Source organism: Rhopalosiphum padi, chromosome 4, assembly GCF_020882245.1.
Source record: "Rhopalosiphum padi isolate XX-2018 chromosome 4, ASM2088224v1, whole genome shotgun sequence".
In the NCBI taxonomy this organism is placed as follows: Eukaryota; Metazoa; Arthropoda; class Insecta; order Hemiptera; family Aphididae; genus Rhopalosiphum; species Rhopalosiphum padi.
Genome location: NC_083600.1, coordinates 21540614 through 21559392, shown reverse-complemented (window position 1 = coordinate 21559392; position 18779 = coordinate 21540614). Strand labels below are relative to the sequence as shown.

The following is an 18779-nucleotide window of genomic DNA, read 5'->3' as shown; positions in this document are numbered from 1 at the left end:
TAGGTATCAATACATATTACACATATATATATATATATATATATATATCTACACGAGCATAACGTATTTTAAGTACCTACGCGTTTTCCACGTTCGTTTTAGGCGTTTTTAGTCGAACAGCGATTGTGTTCTGCGTTTGGCTTTTACATTAATCCTTGGCTGTCAATTGAACGGCACAAACGACGTAAAAAAAAACCAGTTTTTCCCTATACACGCATATTGCAGGTATCGAACGACCGTCGTACATAATAATATTATTATTTGTTTTCCCCATTTTCTCATGCAACGTGGCACGCGGTTGCCGGTTCTTAGGACGCTGCTGCGGCTTGTCGTTATATTATATATATATATATATATATAGCTCTTATACATATATACGTATATATGCAGGTACCTCCTATTTACTTTGAACGTGTTAGGTATTATATAAGTGTCTTATAACCATAGCACTATTATTTTAGTTGTGACTTGTGGGGGAGGGGAATAATACCTTCCGACGACGACTCATCCAGTCCGATTCTATTTGGGGTCACCGAAGTCGGTATATAGGTGTACATAAGACGTATATATATCTATTATATACCTGCCTATATACATATCTATATATATAATAAATATACATATATACCTCGGATAACTTGCACAATTATAGGCACACACACTTGTGTATTTGAAACGCCGCCTTGGCCGAAACAGGTAAATACAGGTACTTATATATATAAAATATGCGCCTATATAGGCTCGAATGAGATTTGACCAATCGATGGCGAACCGGTCTACGCTAAGCGACAAACGCACCGCCTCATTTTCAAAATGGTCGTCGTCATGGTCCCGGTTTTCATGTACATATAATAATAATAATAATAATAATAATAGAAATAGTAATAATAATATTATGTTATATACCTATATATATAGGCCTCGCGTATCTGCTTGTGCGCGTATCGCGCGCGCGCCGACGTTCATTCCGCCGGCGCCGCCGAGTTTTTTAATTGAATATCATTAAACGTAAACGGAATGTCATCAATTCCTTTCTATTTTTTTTTTTACATTCATATACCTGTCCACCGCCCGAACACGCGCGATTTAGATGGCTATACGACCGCGATATGGCACACGTAATATACGTATATCTATATAATAACAAATATATATATATGTACACAGCCGTACAGGTGATATACGCCTATATAGGCTGTATATATACATATGTAGCAGGCAATATTGTGCATATATACAACAGCCATCGTAGAGAAGATGGTGGGCAGGGTATGTATGTAATTGACCGACATTCGACGATCACACGACACGCCTATTATCGTGTCGTTTTTCCCGTACCCGAGTTAAATATATATAAATAATAATAAGTGAACTATTACTATACATATCGTTTTTATATAATATATGAAAACTACGAGACGATCCGTCCGCAGACAAAACGCGCGTAATGGCGGTAGCTATACAATATATATATATATTTATTTAAGTTAGAAATATAATAATATAATACATACTCGTTGAATATTCCGTCACCATATCCAGCACTGCAGGACATGTCCATAAATGTGTTTTTTACTTATATATTTTCGTTACCTTCATTATGTATTATACTGTATATTATATTATGAACGAATACCGTCGGGCAAACTCACCCAGAGCGGTAGAACTACTGTGTATAAATAAAAACTAGGTATATAATATAATAACTAATTATAGTATTATACTTAATTTATTCACAGTCATCTTAGAAAAATATGTTATTAGGTATATGTATTATACAATTACAATACATCGTCGAAATGTATATGATATAATAATAATATCTATATAACAATAAAGCCTAAATATCAGCGATTTTGTTTAGCTCGTATAATATGATTATCCAACTAAATAGATAAGCACCTATGTGTAAAAGTATGGTTTATTTTTTTTTATTTAGGATTTTACGAACAAATATTTATTATTATTTTTTTTAAACGTGGTCTGACTTTAAATTGAGTACACTCACATATATGTAAACGCATTTGGCTCGACAAATTTTATCACCTGTCGCAGCTGAACCCGTACTAACAAATTATTTTCCTCGTTATTTTTTTATTGAACAATTCGTAATATATCAAAAAAATAATTTATAATACGCGTGTATAGTATGTGATTATTTTATTTATTGATTGTAATACAAATTTAACACGGTAAAAGAATAAAGAATTATTATTATAGTATTATAGATCCGATTCGGCTATATATTTAAACTGTTGTTTTGTGCAATATACATAATGTATATTATAACACCTATTATGTTTAAGTATGTAGTGATATAAACCGAAATTGTATTAATTTAAAACTCGTTGCAGTATCGATGATGTTTGAGCTGGTTAAATGTTTAAAATGTATCTAACGTAAATTATATACTTGGGAAATTGATAAACATTTGAGGATTGCTAACTTTCACCTTTTTATTTATTCATGGCGGATTAATTTATAGTGTAATATAATAATTTTTATTTTTAATGTTTGTCTGTACTACAATTTATTAGTACAAATCGGCCACACGCAATAAGACACATTAAACGTAGTATTTTAATATATAATCAATAATAAAAAACTTCTAAAAATATATTGTCTTAATAACACTATACAGGCACAATGGATAACGTAGAATGTAGATATATATCATGTACCTATATAATATGTATATAATATATTACTTATTTCTTGTAAGTAAAATACAATTGGTTACGATGCACCCGTACGGTCCCTGGCGATGTGCTTAAATATACATTTGGTGCTGCGGTTTGATATTTGTTTTGAAGTTTATACGTAACTAACTTATATACCTAGTTATATCGCATTCATTTTCAAGTAAGTAGTATGGTAACGTAACATATACGCAGTATTTGATATTTCTTATTTACTTGTTTAAATATTATGCAAATTTTGAATATTTAGACAGTATAGCATCTCTCTCTCCTTCTTCCTATATCTCTATCTGTCTGTCTGTCTGCCTGTTTCTCTCTCTCTCTCTCTCTCTCTCACACACACACACACACACACACACACATACACCATGAAAGTAGCAAATTAAATAAAAAATTAAACTCAAATTACGTAAATTACAATAGAATGCGTTTAATCTCATGTGGAAATATTAAAAAATACTATGTAATTATAATATTATATCCTTTTAGAATTTTGTTGATCAGAATAATCTGAAACGCTTAAAATTATACAATTTAATAATCTGCTGTGAGATAAGACTACAAATTTAAATCATTATAATATTATGTTCTATATGTTCTGTAATCGTGTATTCATGATATACACATGTTGTTATACATGTACAGTTACCAAAGATATTAGATAGTATAGATAGGACATTAGCTGCACTATATTGTTGAATTTTCCTGTATTATATTATGCTTGTAATGTAATATAGTGAGATATTTACATTTAATCAGATAATAATATATAATAGACGGTACTAAAAAAAAATTATAATCCATTCAACGTCTTTGAAAGTAGACGTTGAAATATGGTCGATAAGCAGGTGTATTTAGCAATAGGATAAGCATAGGTATATTGGATTAGAACGACCATACAGAATCGTATAAGTATCGCAGAACCCAGAAAAAAATTGCAATATCGCATAACGGCTATTTTGCTATTGCGTTTAAAACATAATGTTAATAAAGGTGGTACTATAAATATTGCAATATTAGACCTTATAGTTTCTCTAAAATTAATAATCAGTCATACAATTTTGTTTGTTATGACTAATTATTATTATTATTATTATTATTATCGATAAAACAAATTTTTTTTCGTAGTATACTATAATAAATTGTATTAGGTATAATATATAATATATAATCAAAAACAGGATTTATAGCGTTGTAATAGATTATTTTTTTTTGTACAAGTGAATAATATAGAAAATTCGTGGACCAAATCAGTCGAAAACAATCCTGAAATTGTACACTGCATATACCTACATATAATTTAAAACATAATATTATGACGTGCAGTGTGTGCGTGTGTGCTGTTACAGTGCATAGGTACACAATATACATATCTGGTGTCTAAATATTAAATAGGTCGTATATAACGAACAGTGCAGTATTACAATTTCGTATGTGCGCTCCGATTTTATTTCTGGAAATTCTAGTTTGTCGCTGCTGAGCTCATATTATATATTATATGCATATTTAATGCAATACACTTTTCGTTGCACACGACACGCAGACCGCCGTCATCGTCGCTTATTATAATATAATTTATGTTTTTAATTTTTTTTATTATTATTACTGTGGCTATTGTGAGTAACAACGTCACCATTCGTTATGTTCACAGGGTTGGAAAGGATCGCTGAAGAGTTAATGGGAAGAAGAAAATGGCACCAGTATCAAGACATTTTGGCGAAAAATTATTTACTGGAAGAGGAATTGATGGATCGGAGAGAATGGGTTCCCGTCAAAACGTGTAATTCGTGTGATGTGAACACAGACCTGAGTATAGCGGATCACTCACCTGCAGAACTGGTAAATAATGCAAATTTGTAAACCTAATATATATCTTTTTATGGCACCGAGCAATGGCGAATTTTTTAATTTAGGTTTGTTGGGGGGGGGGCAGTGAGGTAGCTATACTTTATATTCTTAAAAGTCTACAAAATTGGCATTTAAACACATTATTCATTTACATCTGTATGACATTGAATAATATATAGTTATTGTTAATAAAAATAGTTTGATAATTTTAATAACAATTTCGCAATTTAAGACACAGTGCGTGAAAAAAATGTGTTTTTTCTAATTATTGACAATAAATATAGGGTTTAATAATATTATACAAGACTAAGTTTGTGTGCAGTATAATATTATATACATCGTCTGTTTCTAGCGTCATCTATAATACCTAGATGTGTATGTTTTGTAGCAATCAAGGCCGCGATAAGCGTTTATTCTTTGTTTTGGTTTTAAAGTGCGATTGTAAAATCGGACTCCTTAGGATGTTTTGAGTTTCATATAAATATTTTCGTATTGGATTTTAATTCAAACGTAAGACAACTAGAGAAATCCCAGTATCATTTTAGATTTTCGGATTTGCCGAATCCTCATAAACCAGCATGGGAACCAATTTTAATTTTTGTGAAAATGCCAACACCCATGAACAGAATATGCTTATAGGCGATCAACATAATAGATACAATTTTCTTATTATTTAGATTAAATTTACCTACTAATGAGTATTTTAAATTATTTTACGAGTACAATATTACTAAAATTTATCTGTACAAAAATTGGCAATAATTGGTAATGAAAGCAAACACTCAGCGCACTGCATGTGGCACTTTTTACTTAAATATTTAATAACCACGTTTAGCAAGTATTTAAATAAGTTTAATAAATATTAATGCATTTTTATTCATTATTTTAAACCAGTGTCTATTGATCATAGTCTTTTGACGCATTACCATTTACCACCTTAACTAGTAAGTGTAATGTGTAAACTTATGGCTGTTAGCAATAACTACTATTATACATTATTTATTTAAAATGTTATTTAGTTGTAAATGGTTATATACTTAATATCAGTGGCGACTTATCGTTTATCTTTGACCTATGTGCTGTAGTATAAGTCCAATTATTTAGTACCGAAAATTTAAATATGAGTAAAAATGGCAATAAACTAATATATAAATCATTGTTAATACAGCTAGGTAGGTAATGTACTTTAAAAAATATTTGACATAATACAGTTTTACCAAATAATAGGTTATAATTTTTTTTTCCGTTTTTCGTTTTAGAATTATTGCTATATAATACCTATCTATACAGAATTAGTTTCAATTATTATTAATTTTCGTATAATTATTATAGAGTAATCCGTGTGCAATAGAAGTTATATTATAACTACCGTTTTTATTTCTATTTGCACAATTTTACACCCCTAGAAATATGTTTGCCATATACGTCAGGGCGAATACAAAACTGATACGGCGTAAAATATACTGTTTATTACGTAACATGTTGTGTATATATATATATTATAGTAAAATTTGTACACCAAAGCGTAATTTAAACTATAATATGTATATGTGTGCGTACAACAGTTAAATACTATACCTAATTTTTAATTCGCTGCCGTAATTAAGGACAATGTACTATATCATCATGCTTGCGGCGTATATTGAAATATTATTGTTGTTGTATAACTGCAACGCGCGTGGAAGCTCGCGAAGTTTTTCAGTGGGACATTTACCTTTTAAACGGCTGCAGTCCGCATATATATATATGTATATTATATACGTATAGGTATATATACACGATCGAGTCCACTTGTCATCGTTCCCAAATGACCTACATTTCGCGTGGCCGTCATATGTATACTTACCATTTTATTCATTTGCTTTTAACCTCTGATAGGAGGTTAGGTGCTCCCGAGAAATTATTAATATTCATGGTCGTTTTTTTTTTTTTTTTTTTTTATTCATAAATCGTAAAACACCGGAATAATGTGTAACAAAAGAAAACGTTTCGCGGTCTTTTTTTTCGCATAAATTGTGTAGGTAGTTATATATATATAATAATAATAATAATAATAATATTATACCAAACGCGTGTACCGACAATCGGATATCGTGTTAAAGAAAAATCACGCGTTCATTCGTACGGTTTGTATTATCTGAACTAAAACAACTCGCGTTTGCATTGCACGTTTGTAGTTGTAAACACTAAATAAATACACAAGTATATAGTTTATTGAACGACCACCACGACCATAATATAATACATTTATTATTATATACCTAACTACACGCCGCGAGTAGTCGTGGATGTAGCGGAGTGCAGACTGTATTTATACAGCACAAAAGTGATAATAATATACAAATAAAGCGAATTACTAAAAATAATTACAGAAACATATTATACAAATTAAAAGTTATTGTTAAGTATATTATAATATACCACTACACTATACGTAATATTATGTTTAAGTACTAAAGTACGTACCTATGCGATTCTCTTTTCAGAGTATATACCGCATACAATATTTATTAAATGTGCAAGTACACACAATAGGCTGAATAGCATACCAAAGCTCAACCCAATTAAATCGCGATAAACATTGTCAAACCGTGTGTAATCTATACAGTGTCTGACGTATGTATTTATATTGTTTCTGAAGGTTTTTTTTGGCGACGGTGTTGATATTTTTTTTTTAAATTAAAACATTATATTGTCAGACTCAGGTGTTATGATATTATTATTGGCTATGCGATTTGCGGCTATTATAATATACGACAAAATATTTATTGGATTGCACTGCGGAATAGTTTATAATTATTATTATGTTCAACATTATCTGATGCATTTGAGCCATTCAACGAAAGTAGTTTAATTTAACTTTGATGCACGAATAATATATTGTTCATGTTATATATGTATTTGTATAAGCTCTGTTTCGGTGTGTATATATAGAGATCATAATGCCGAACGCGTAATGCACATTTTATACGGTATGATTTATCAAAGTATTATTTGGTTCATATTGATAATTATATCAATACGTAAAGTATTCAATTAATAAACTTATTTGAATGATCGAAAATCACCGAGCCGTAACTTATACGTATTATACCGACAAGTATGCAAATGCAGTAGGTAATCTAAAAGAAATATACGGTGCAGGTACCTATTATACTTCAATTTATTATCATTATCAAATATAATTATTAATTTAAATGTACTCGTGTTCGTGTATATATTATAAAATACACTTATATATTAAATTCAATTTTGTACTAAATGTGCCAATGATTTTAAACATAACATGTTAAAAGCGAAAGTAATGAAAACATAATACTATGTATGTAAAAATTATGAAAATTGTAATTATTGAGGAAAACATGATAATTAATGCATAATATTAGAACGAGTATAGGAACTACTAGGGTATGTGTACTTCAACCTATAATATAATCATTCTTACCTGTATAATAATCTACTTATTAATTATTATATTATTTATGTAACGTATTATATAGTTAGTTGGTACAAGTACGGGCTTTGCTTAAAATTCGTGTAATAACTACATTATTGTGTCTAAGCATATAACAGTTAATACTTGATAATTTCCTATAAATAACATGCTTTAATATTAATCGGCCCGCTTATTTTGTGCTGGACACGCCACTGTCGGCTGGGTGTATTTTTATAGTTGGACATACATTTATTGCAAAAGAATTACATTATTTAATCATCTTGATAAAACTACTGAAAAATATTTCATTTCAAATTAATAGTTTATTAAAACCGGTAAACCTTTTAGTTCATTTTTGAACTACCAATGTATTTTAATCTATATCAGGTTTATAAATCTGATTAAACAATATAAACGTGAATAATTTATAAAACGTTTAAGAAATGTACGCCGTTACATCTAACTTGATAAAATATAAATCAATGATACAATATTTAGCAAAATAATGTTTTTTTTTTTTTTTATATATATTTAATAATTTGATAGATACACCGTCGTAATTGCGCAAATCATCAAAGAAAAAAAACGATTTGACATTTCAAGAATTTTTTTATTATCGAGATTTATTTCAATATCATGTTACATTTATTTTACTATTTCAAGAATATAAATTGATTTATAATACAATTATTGTTAAATAATTACTTTTGGAGAGCACATAAAAATACAATTATAGAGTTTATTGGGTTTCAAATAAACTACAGGTATTATTATTATTTCAACGAAAATTACCTATGTATAGTGTATCTATGTGCACGTTATACTTAGTATTTGAATAAAAAAAAAATTGAAACTGATTAAATTGTTGTATGATGTATATCATACGAATATGATCTCGTTTTATCGGCATAAATTATTATTTTTATATATAGTGAAGTCGAGATAGATCAATATTGGAGGCCATTATATATGTTAACATTCTTAACTATATTATAATAACTATCACAGTTCAGTGTCACACCAACTGCAGCTGCATCAACGGATGCAACAGGATCCATCGAGTTCACCGGCATATTTGTGCATCGATCTTAACGCGAAGCTATCGGAATTTGTCATGTAGAATATCTTATACTCTAAACTTTTGGCCGTTACTATATCATGGAGGTGTTTCGTGACTCGTTGGAAAAGCTCGCTTGTGCGCCATAATATTGTTTATTCCTGAAACAATATGCTATTATTATCACGAGCAGGTATCTGCATCTGATCGCCCGATTTGGCGTTTTCTATAATACTATATTATATTTATATGCGGTTTTTGCAGTATTATTATTATCTTTTATCGTTATTATTGCACACGTATTTACCGCGTGATGCGGAGTCATTTATATAAAATATACTATATTTTAATCGATTCGCTTTATCACGATAAAAACCAATCGGCGGACAGTTTCACCGGATTCATGTTAGATTCTTATCATACGCGTCGAAGGTCTACAGTAAAAGCTGTCCAATTTTTTTGCAATGACTTAGCAGTGTATAATGTATCCTAGGAATTTTGTAGTACCGCGAAGAGGTATTGCTTTCCTGGAGCATTTAAACCTCCCCAACCTCTCAGTATATATGTTAGGAATTCTAAGCCTGTAGGAGTAAAATAATATTATTATCCTGATTATAGGAAAATTGCAGTGTATCCCCGCGGGATCCGTGGGGTAAAGCATTCCTCGCTACAATCGTTGTTGAAAATCTGTGCTAGGCGATGTATGAACGGTAGGTATAATGCTATAAATACTGTAAAATACATTGCAGCCAATGTATAATGTATATATGCCACTTACCTAAAACGTTATTTTGATCTTCCCAATCGAAAAACCTAGCTCTTTTCGACGTACAATCGTTAGTTTAAAGCAAAGGTATTCTGTAAATTGTTTCATTCAACGGTTTTTTCTCTACAAAACACATGCAATATCATATTATATATATTATTTAGACGGTTACCAAATTAATAGTAATGAAAAATTAGAATATCTGTTTTTAGTGTATTTATTAATCGTTTACATAATCGCTACGCCATAATTTGTTACTATATTGTCGATATTAATTTGTTTTCCTTTCCTGTTCCGCGGCTTCCTTCAACAACAATCACGACGTAATTGTTTGAATATCTCTTGTCTATAATGAATACTAATCCAACGGTACGGGAATCATGTTTATTGCATTTTATATTATTGTCAACACGCACTAAAACTTCTATATACTGTGTTATTTTTGTACTCACGAATTTAATGACTTATCTCTTATGGTCAGCACTGTTAATAGTTATCGTAAGGTACGATCATATTCGTTTATCGATTACCATCCGCGTCATTCAGACTTCATCGATAATATTACGTTAATCCCGCGGGGCGGTTCGTATTTATATATAATACAAAATTGCGAATTCAGCGCGTATGAAGTAATTAGAAAAAAAAATGGCAAATAATTATTTAACACATAAATAATACGATTAGTTAAATTAATCAGGTAGTACAATTTCTTTGAAAACTGTGGGTACACCGGCATTTCGACTATAGTGTTTTATAAAATATTTATAAATGAGTGAATTTCCATATATTATATACGTAATAAATACAACATTATGTACTTAAAAATGATGTGCCGTGTTCGCAGGAGCCATCGTCTGAAACGGGAAGCTTGAGCGGCGGCAGTCGCAGCGCAGAGAGTCCGGAACCGGAACCGGGCAGGCGGTCGTCCTCCACACCGCCGACGGCGGCATCAGAGCCGTGTTGCGCCGATGACCGGTCGCCGCCGCCACCGCCACTGCTGTCGCTGCCCAACCCCACGGCCGCCGCTGCCGCCGCCGCAATGGCCGCGGTCGCGTCACTGAACAACTCGTCGTCGTCATCGTCCACGACGACGATGACACCGGCTGGCGGGCCACCGTCGCCCAGCGCGCTGGAGGCCGCGGCCGCCGGCCTACCGAAATGGCTTTTGGCCGCCGCCACGCTCAGGCTGCAAGAGACGACGGCCGCCGCAGCGGCGGCAGCAGCCGCAGCCGCGGCCGCGACATCAGCGGCTACCGGATGCAAGTCGCCTCCCGCCCACCGTCACCATCAACAGCAGCAGCAGCAGCAGCAGCAGCAACACCAGTCGCTCGATCAACCGCTTGATCTCAGCGCCAAGAGCAACAACAGCAACAACAACGTCAGCGGTTCGGGCGGCAACGCTTCGTCGTCGTCCGCGTCGTCCACGCCGTCGTGCCCGAGCTCGTCGTCTACGCCGTCGTCCGAGCTGAAAAACGTGCCCGCCACCGTCGCGGCCGCCGTCGCCATCAACCCGTTCACGTCAGATCTCATCGCCACGGACATGGTGAACCAGCTGCGCGACCTGTTACCGAGCACGTCCACGTTCCTACCGCACCAAACGCTCAACGTGCCCATGGTGACCACCAACAATCGGAACGCGTTTAAGTGAGTAACCGTGTTAACCTTAAAACTTGTGTGCAGTGTTATGTAATATTTTCTTGTCGTGTATATTTTTATGTATAATTGATCATTATATGCTGATTAACTCCCGCGGACTCAAAGTCCATAATTAATATTATAGTGTACTCGTGTCGGTTCGGTATCATTTCCGTAGGTGTATATGTTACGCATTTAAACGTATTATTTATATTAATGCATTTTCGTTATGTTTCGTGCCACGGATAGGAAGCAACGCATAAAATATAGAGTAGACCATCCCGCAGGTTATTTTTCTCGATAAGGTTCTAAAAAACTTTTCAAAACAATTCGTTACAGCTGGTATTGCAATCGCGTATTTGTCGACTGACTTTTTCCGTTCGATCGACTCGACAAGACGTGTTTCGTTATTGTGATTTGCATCGACGAATTTACATACTGATGAAAAAATATAATTTATTCCGGCTGGCAATTATCGTGTGGCTTCATATTGCAAGTATTGCCGTTGTTGTTGTTAAACGGCACGCGGCCACACGTTGCAGTGGTTGTATGTAGGTGGTGTACATGTAAATGTGTACACTTTAAAAGTGATTTATGCCCGTAATAAGTACTTGTTTTGGTTTTACGAGTGCGTGAATGTATATGTATACAGCACACGGACCGTGTGGCGTACATATGTCCGATTTCGTTGGTGAGATGCGTTTTTAAAATATGTGCGCGACCAGTTTGTCCATATTGTGCACGTTGCACTCAAATCGAACCGTAGGCCAAATACCGCTGTAGGTATTACATAACTGTGGGCAATTTATTATTAAGTTAACTCAATTTCGGCTTTACATCTAATTTATTTAGAACGTAGTCGGATGTTTCTTTTTTATCTTTAAACAACTACCCCCCATATAGTACTCGCGGCGATACGCCTGTTAACGACGAGATAATTCGATATTGCGGCGGTTTAGTGAGCTTACACGGCGCACAAGTCGTATATATTGTGTATAGGTAATATAAACACGAAATGCGCGTTCACAGTCATCAACGTTTAATTGCTAGTCCTATAGACACTGCACACAGGCTATGCTACCTGCACAGTACTGGTTATTAAAATTCCTATGTATAATACCTACGTATGTTTGTATTCTCGTCATTAAACCTTCGCGTTTGAACGTCACAATTGTTCTGCACAGTATTTAAAACGGTATTAAAAGCGGCTGTCGACGATTAGTAAAACAACGCGCTATAGCTGCGCAGGACAAAAAAGCTATTATTTTACGCGGCGGGCTCGCGGCGTTTATTATACGATCGCGTCCGACGCGTGTGGCGCGACGGTCCGGTCGGACCAATACGCGTACCATTCGTGGCACGTGCGTGTTTAAGACGGTGTTAGACGTTTTACAGACCTTTTAAATGCCGCGTACACGTCACATAATAACACACTAATTTCTGATTTCTCGGCCTACCCCGCAAACGGATTTCTATATTATAGTCGACCAAATCCAACTCCAAAACTCCGCAATAACGGTTTATACCCATAACATATATATCACATACATATTTATGTATATTGCGCGCGTGAGTTGCACCAATCCCTCGTTAAAACCCAATGCTTTGCTTTTGCAGGACGAGGACAGTGAAACAGCCAAGTCACATAGCCGGCCGGAAGACTTACACGGAGGATGAGTTGCAAAAGGCGCTTCGGGACATCCAGAGCGGCAAGTTGGGCACGAGGCGGGCGGCCGTCATATACGGCATACCCAGGTCGACGTTGCGGAACAAGGTGTACAAGATGGCGCTGGAACGGGACAGCGGAAGCGTCGCCGGCGGTGCAGTGACCATCAGAGACGCGTCGGCCGGCGGGGACGACCCGTCCAACGGACAAGCGGCCGAGCTGTTGCCGTTGCTGGCCGAAGAAGATGACGACGAGGACAGGGAAACGACGTCCGTCGAAGACGAATGCACACACAGACCGGCGGCGGACGGCAAAGACGTCCACCCCGCCGCACACCAACAACAACCACCGCCGCAGCACCGCGGCCAGCAGCCCAGGACGCCGTCGTCGTACATGACGGTCGAAGACTTGTTGCGGATCACGGCGGAACAACAGCAGCAGGCGGCCGTAGCCATGCCCAACGCCGAGACGCTCCGACTGTTCCTGCAACATTACGCCAACAACAAACTGCTGCAGAACAGACCGGAACCACATTACCGCGGGCGCGACGTACCAGTGGACGGCCGATCGCCATCGCCACCGCCTACAGCCGCTGCCACCAGGTTTCCGCTGCCCATCACTGCGGACCTATGGCCGGCGGCTGCAGCGGCTGCAGCGGCGGCGGCGGCCTTAGACCCTCAACACATGGGAACGTATCTGACGCACTTGTTGTCCTCGTCGGTGACGGCCGCGTCGCCTACGGGCGGATTGGCATCGCCGCACTTGCAATCGCATGGCAGCCCACCACCCCCACCACCACCGCCACCTCCGCAGAAGCAACACATGTCAGCGGCTCACCACCAGCAAGAATTACTCAAAGATTTCACCGTCAAAGACTTGATGCGCAAGATACTGGACGAAGAACAACAGCAGCAGCTGCAGCACTTGCAGCAACAGTACAACAGCAGACTGGTAGACCACAGACGGTGGTCGTCGAACGGTTGCAGTTCGTCTGAACCGATGGACACGGGTCGCAGCAACGACGACGACTCGAACCCGTCCAATGTCATCCTGAGAATACCATCGTACAAGCCAGTTCCCGGTAGTAAGGGTGGCGATTACGAGTCAGTGGCGTGTGCCAGGGACATCTTGTCTCCCGGGCGAGCCAACAGCGCCCGGAGTGATTCGTCGTCGCCGCCGTCGTCTTCCGGTGGCGGTGTTGGTGGCAAACATCCGGTAAATCTGAGAGACGTGATCGCCAAGAGCATCACGCACAGGTATCAGTCCGATCCGCCGCTCCCACCGCCCATACCAGCCGTCGAGTCGTTCGCCCGGGCCTATCATCAGTACCAGCAACAACACCATCATCACCACCAACAACAACAACAGCACCACCATCATCTGCAGCAACAGCAGCATGGCATACCCACTTCTTTCGGTACCGGAAACTCAGTCATCAGGAACCACAACAACAATAATTTGCAGCAGGAAGATTGCCGTAAACGAGTGCCGACGCCCACCAACAAATCATCGTCGGTCATAACGCCTTCGTCCGCCGGAGCCGGGTTCCACACAGGCGGCTCTTCATCGTCGTCGTCCAACTCGGCGTCAGCTGCGGCGGCGGCGGCTGCGGCTGCGGCAGCGGCAGCGGCCGGTGGCAAGGGCACCAGGCCCAAACGGGGTAAGTACAGAAACTACGACCGGGACAGTCTAGTGGAAGCTGTGCGAGCAGTGCAGCGTGGCGAAATGAGCGTGCACCGTGCTGGATCTTATTACGGAGTGCCGCACTCTACGCTCGAGTACAAGGTCAAGGAGAGACATCTGATGCGGCCCAGGAAACGGGAACCCAAGAACCCTCCGTCCTCGTCTTCAGTATCCGCGGCGGTTGCTGCCGACCACCATTCAGACCGAAAAAAGTCGACGTCCGATCTGTCGTCATCGCCGTCGGTCGTCCGGCCGGCCGACAAGACCACTACCACCTCGTCGTCCTCGTCGTCTGCCACGCCGCCGGCCATAAAACTGCCCGCGCACGTCCAGTTCCCGGTGCAACAACAACCACCGTCGCTTCAGACGCCCAATGGGCTCAAGATGTTCGACGCCGCAGGCCCGGTAGGCCCGTACCAGCCGTCGTTCCCGTTCTGGGCTCCGAGCCCGTTCCACGTGCCCATGGAGTTCCAGCGTAATCCGGTGACTTTCCCGCCGATGTCAATGATGCAACGGATGCAGGCCGAGTCACGACTACACCACCACCAGGCCGCGGCCGTGGCTGCCGCGTCCATCGCCAGCTTGGGCAAAAATGCCCGCGAGGTAGCTGAAAACCTGTACGACGGAACGGACAACGGCAGCTTCCTGGACGGTATTATCAGGTCCAGTCTGGAGACGGGGCTCAAGTCGGCGGCTACTATGGCAGCTGTCCAAGCGGCTGCCAAGAACGCCATGAAGGGAGGCGGACGAGGTAGAGATGGCAGTGACGGCGACGACTGCAGTCCGAAAGGTTCGCCGCAAGTGACTGGGGCCGAAGATGACGGTGAAGACCATCAGGAGGACCGAGCAGCTACGCCACAGTCGTGCCAGGACTCTGTCGGGGACAGCGACGACGAGAAGTCACGACTCGAGTCTCCGGACGGACAGGAACATCGCCGCCGTCAACGTCAACAGCGGCACGAAGATTCCGAACACGAAACAGTCGCCGACCGGGCGTCCACCGCTTCACCCGAACGCGCAACCGAAACGGAAAACGACGATGATGACATCGCCGACGCTGTCGTCTGAGGTAAAACCGTTGGTATGCATAACATATTAAAGATTAGCGTGTTTGAAAAAAAAATATAAAAAAAAAGTAAAAAAATTGGGAACAAATCGAATAAGTATATAGACGTCTTATAAGACGAATCGTATGTGTAAATACATATAATATAATATATAATATTTATGGTGGTACACAGAACTCTATTACCGCCGACTAAAAGAAAATTATATGTATTATTATTATATTGTTATATAACAGAAGAATATTATGTGGTGTGATTTTTGTTTTGTTTTGTTTCGATTCAAGATTGAAAATGGAAACGATAGTTTAAAAAAATGTAATCGGCTAGTGCAATTTTTACGTAGTCTATGTTAAAAATTTAAATAATAATACATGCATGTATAACGCGCATTACCAAACTGCTGACGGTATTGTAAACAACCATGAATTGTTATTTCGCGGCGTCTTTGTGATAAAAAAAAAATTGTTTATATTCGTTTACGTTATGTTTTTCTTTAGTAATTTAAAAACAAAAAAATCTTGCGATTTTTTTAAATCAAATTTTATTGCACTACCGTGTTTTAAAACTACGAATATTTTTGGTTGTAAACGTCCCATTTTATGTACAGTGTAAAAAATTTAATAATTTATTTTATTATTATAATATATATATATATATATATATACAATACTATTATATAAATCATTATTATTTGTAGGTCTTATACCCGTATAGTGTGTCATATTGTATTGTATTGATTAATATCACGGTCTTACGTATACCTTTCGATATTATATCATAATATATGATATTTAATCTAAAATTAATGGTAATCGATACGCGGACTAGAGGGATGTATGTATCTTATTATATAATACAATATACATTATACATGTATAAGAAAATCATGCATGAAAATGTTTGTGCCATAAAAATATTGATAGTATGTATAGCATATAATGTTATAATATGTGTACTGAAATATTTCATTGGTCGAGCCGTTCGCCCTTAACGGATGTTTATAATTGATTATGTTTTCTAATCATGTGTTCCATACGAACAAACATTTAATTTATTAAGTTTTTTCGTTTTATATACCTAAGGAATTGTTTTTTTTTTATTCACTTCTATATTTGTATGTATATATATAAAAAAAATGAATAATTTTTAAGACTATTATTTTGTATTATTGTTCCTTTTAAACGTATCGAGGAAAACGATGATTATATAAAATTAAAGAGCAAATATTAAAAAAAAAAAAAAACTAAAAAAAAAATGTAAATATATTTTAGTGTTCGATTTATAATAATATTATCACGTGAAAGTCTGTAATTTTTTCTCGATTTTTAATATATATATATTTTTTTTTTAAAACTCTAATCATATCATTACGACATTAGGTACCTAGTTGTTTTTTTATATAATATATATATATAGGAAGGTTGTGCTTTGATTGTATTATGTACTCATTCAACCGCAATCAAACCTGTGTATAAGGGGAATGATAAAATCGATTTACATTCCATACAATGCGATTTATAGTATATATATAATAACTGCTAAACTCAAATTTTTATCTCCAGTTCTCGTGACATTTTTTTAAAAGCCCAAAGACAGCAAAGCATTCCAAAATAAAATGTTTTTAAAAAATATATACGTACGTTTATGACGAATACCGTGTTCACTTGCATTTTATAATTTTCCGGGGGGGAGTGGATATATATAGAGATATGACAGAGCGTTACGGAACTTATGGAATTAATGTTGTATATTGTTATTGATATTTATGTGTAATCAAATAATTTGTGTTCATTAAAGAAAAAACATATTTTTAAAATATAAGCTATAACTGTTTTATGGTCTTTATATTAAAATGCATTGTTGTACAGTGTTTTTTTTCTTTTTTTTTTTTTGTAATTATTTAAGTCTCAGACATCATGTGTAGTGCTAATGTAAAACTGTGTATTTCATATGATCAAAACAAAATATTTTTTCAATTATTTGTACCCTTACGTTTTTAGTTATTATTTTTTATTGAAATAATATCGTATATGATAATTATTATTACTGTCGAATTGTGTCATTCATTTTACTCTGTACAAAAATATTATTTTTAATAATAATACAAACTTCTTTGAGGTCAATTTTTGTACTAATAAAATCGTTCTTTTTTTATGATCGTACATACTATACATCATGTACCTATTATTTGCACCGTTGTCATCGCTGCATTATTTTTCAGGGTCCACTTCTCTGTGCTTATGTGTACTTCATAAATGGTCATCGGGAGGGTGGCTATTCTAGATATTTAGCATCCAGAAACTTCACTAGCTCCCCTCCAACGGTATTCAATATAATATTTATAATTGTAGTCAAATGTTATTGGATGACCATGTACATAGTGATCCGCACGCGGACTACTTTGCATTAAATAATGCTAAGCAAAAAATAATTCATCGAGTGTCCACGCCTATATGGTGTACTTATACTTATATCCGCTAATATTCTCATATATCATGTACAGTGTACACATATTATATAGTATTATTGTGAGTTACCATAGTTATTTGTATTATTCTTCTATTCATATTGTGGAACACGTAGTGGCATTGTTTTAATGTTATCGTGCCGGAACTTCAGTTACTTACGACTGACCTATTACAAAATATATATACTTAGTAGGTAAGTACAAACTTAAAATATATGAAAACCGCACAACAATATTGACGAAATATGCAATGACAGCTGTAAAGAATTCGACCGCGTTACTACGTTAGTAACTAGTAAGTACCTAATAGACATATATTTTTATACTCACACACGGATTTACAGCGTGATTCACAATGCGCATGCTAATATCCCTTTTATTCAATAACAACGAATTTATTCAAAAACTAAAAGGTTATTTAAAGAATACATTTTCAAATACCCGCTTAAATTGTA

General features: G+C 36.5%; 1 protein-coding gene across 3 annotated transcripts in view; it reads left to right on the top strand.

Moving 5' to 3' along the window:
• LOC132928343 (mushroom body large-type Kenyon cell-specific protein 1) overlaps positions 1-17980 on the top strand; it is a 38469-nt gene extending 20489 nt beyond the window's left edge. For all 3 annotated transcript variants that reach the window (XM_060992937.1, XM_060992938.1, XM_060992939.1), the window contains exons 2-4: positions 4351-4538; positions 10651-11450; positions 13059-17980. In XM_060992937.1, the coding sequence (XP_060848920.1) occupies positions 4351-4538; positions 10651-11450; positions 13059-15858 (3788 nt within the window). In that variant the 3' untranslated portion in view covers positions 15859-17980. The remainder of the gene's footprint in view (positions 1-4350; positions 4539-10650; positions 11451-13058) is intronic.
• Positions 17981-18779: the final 799 nt, after the last annotated feature.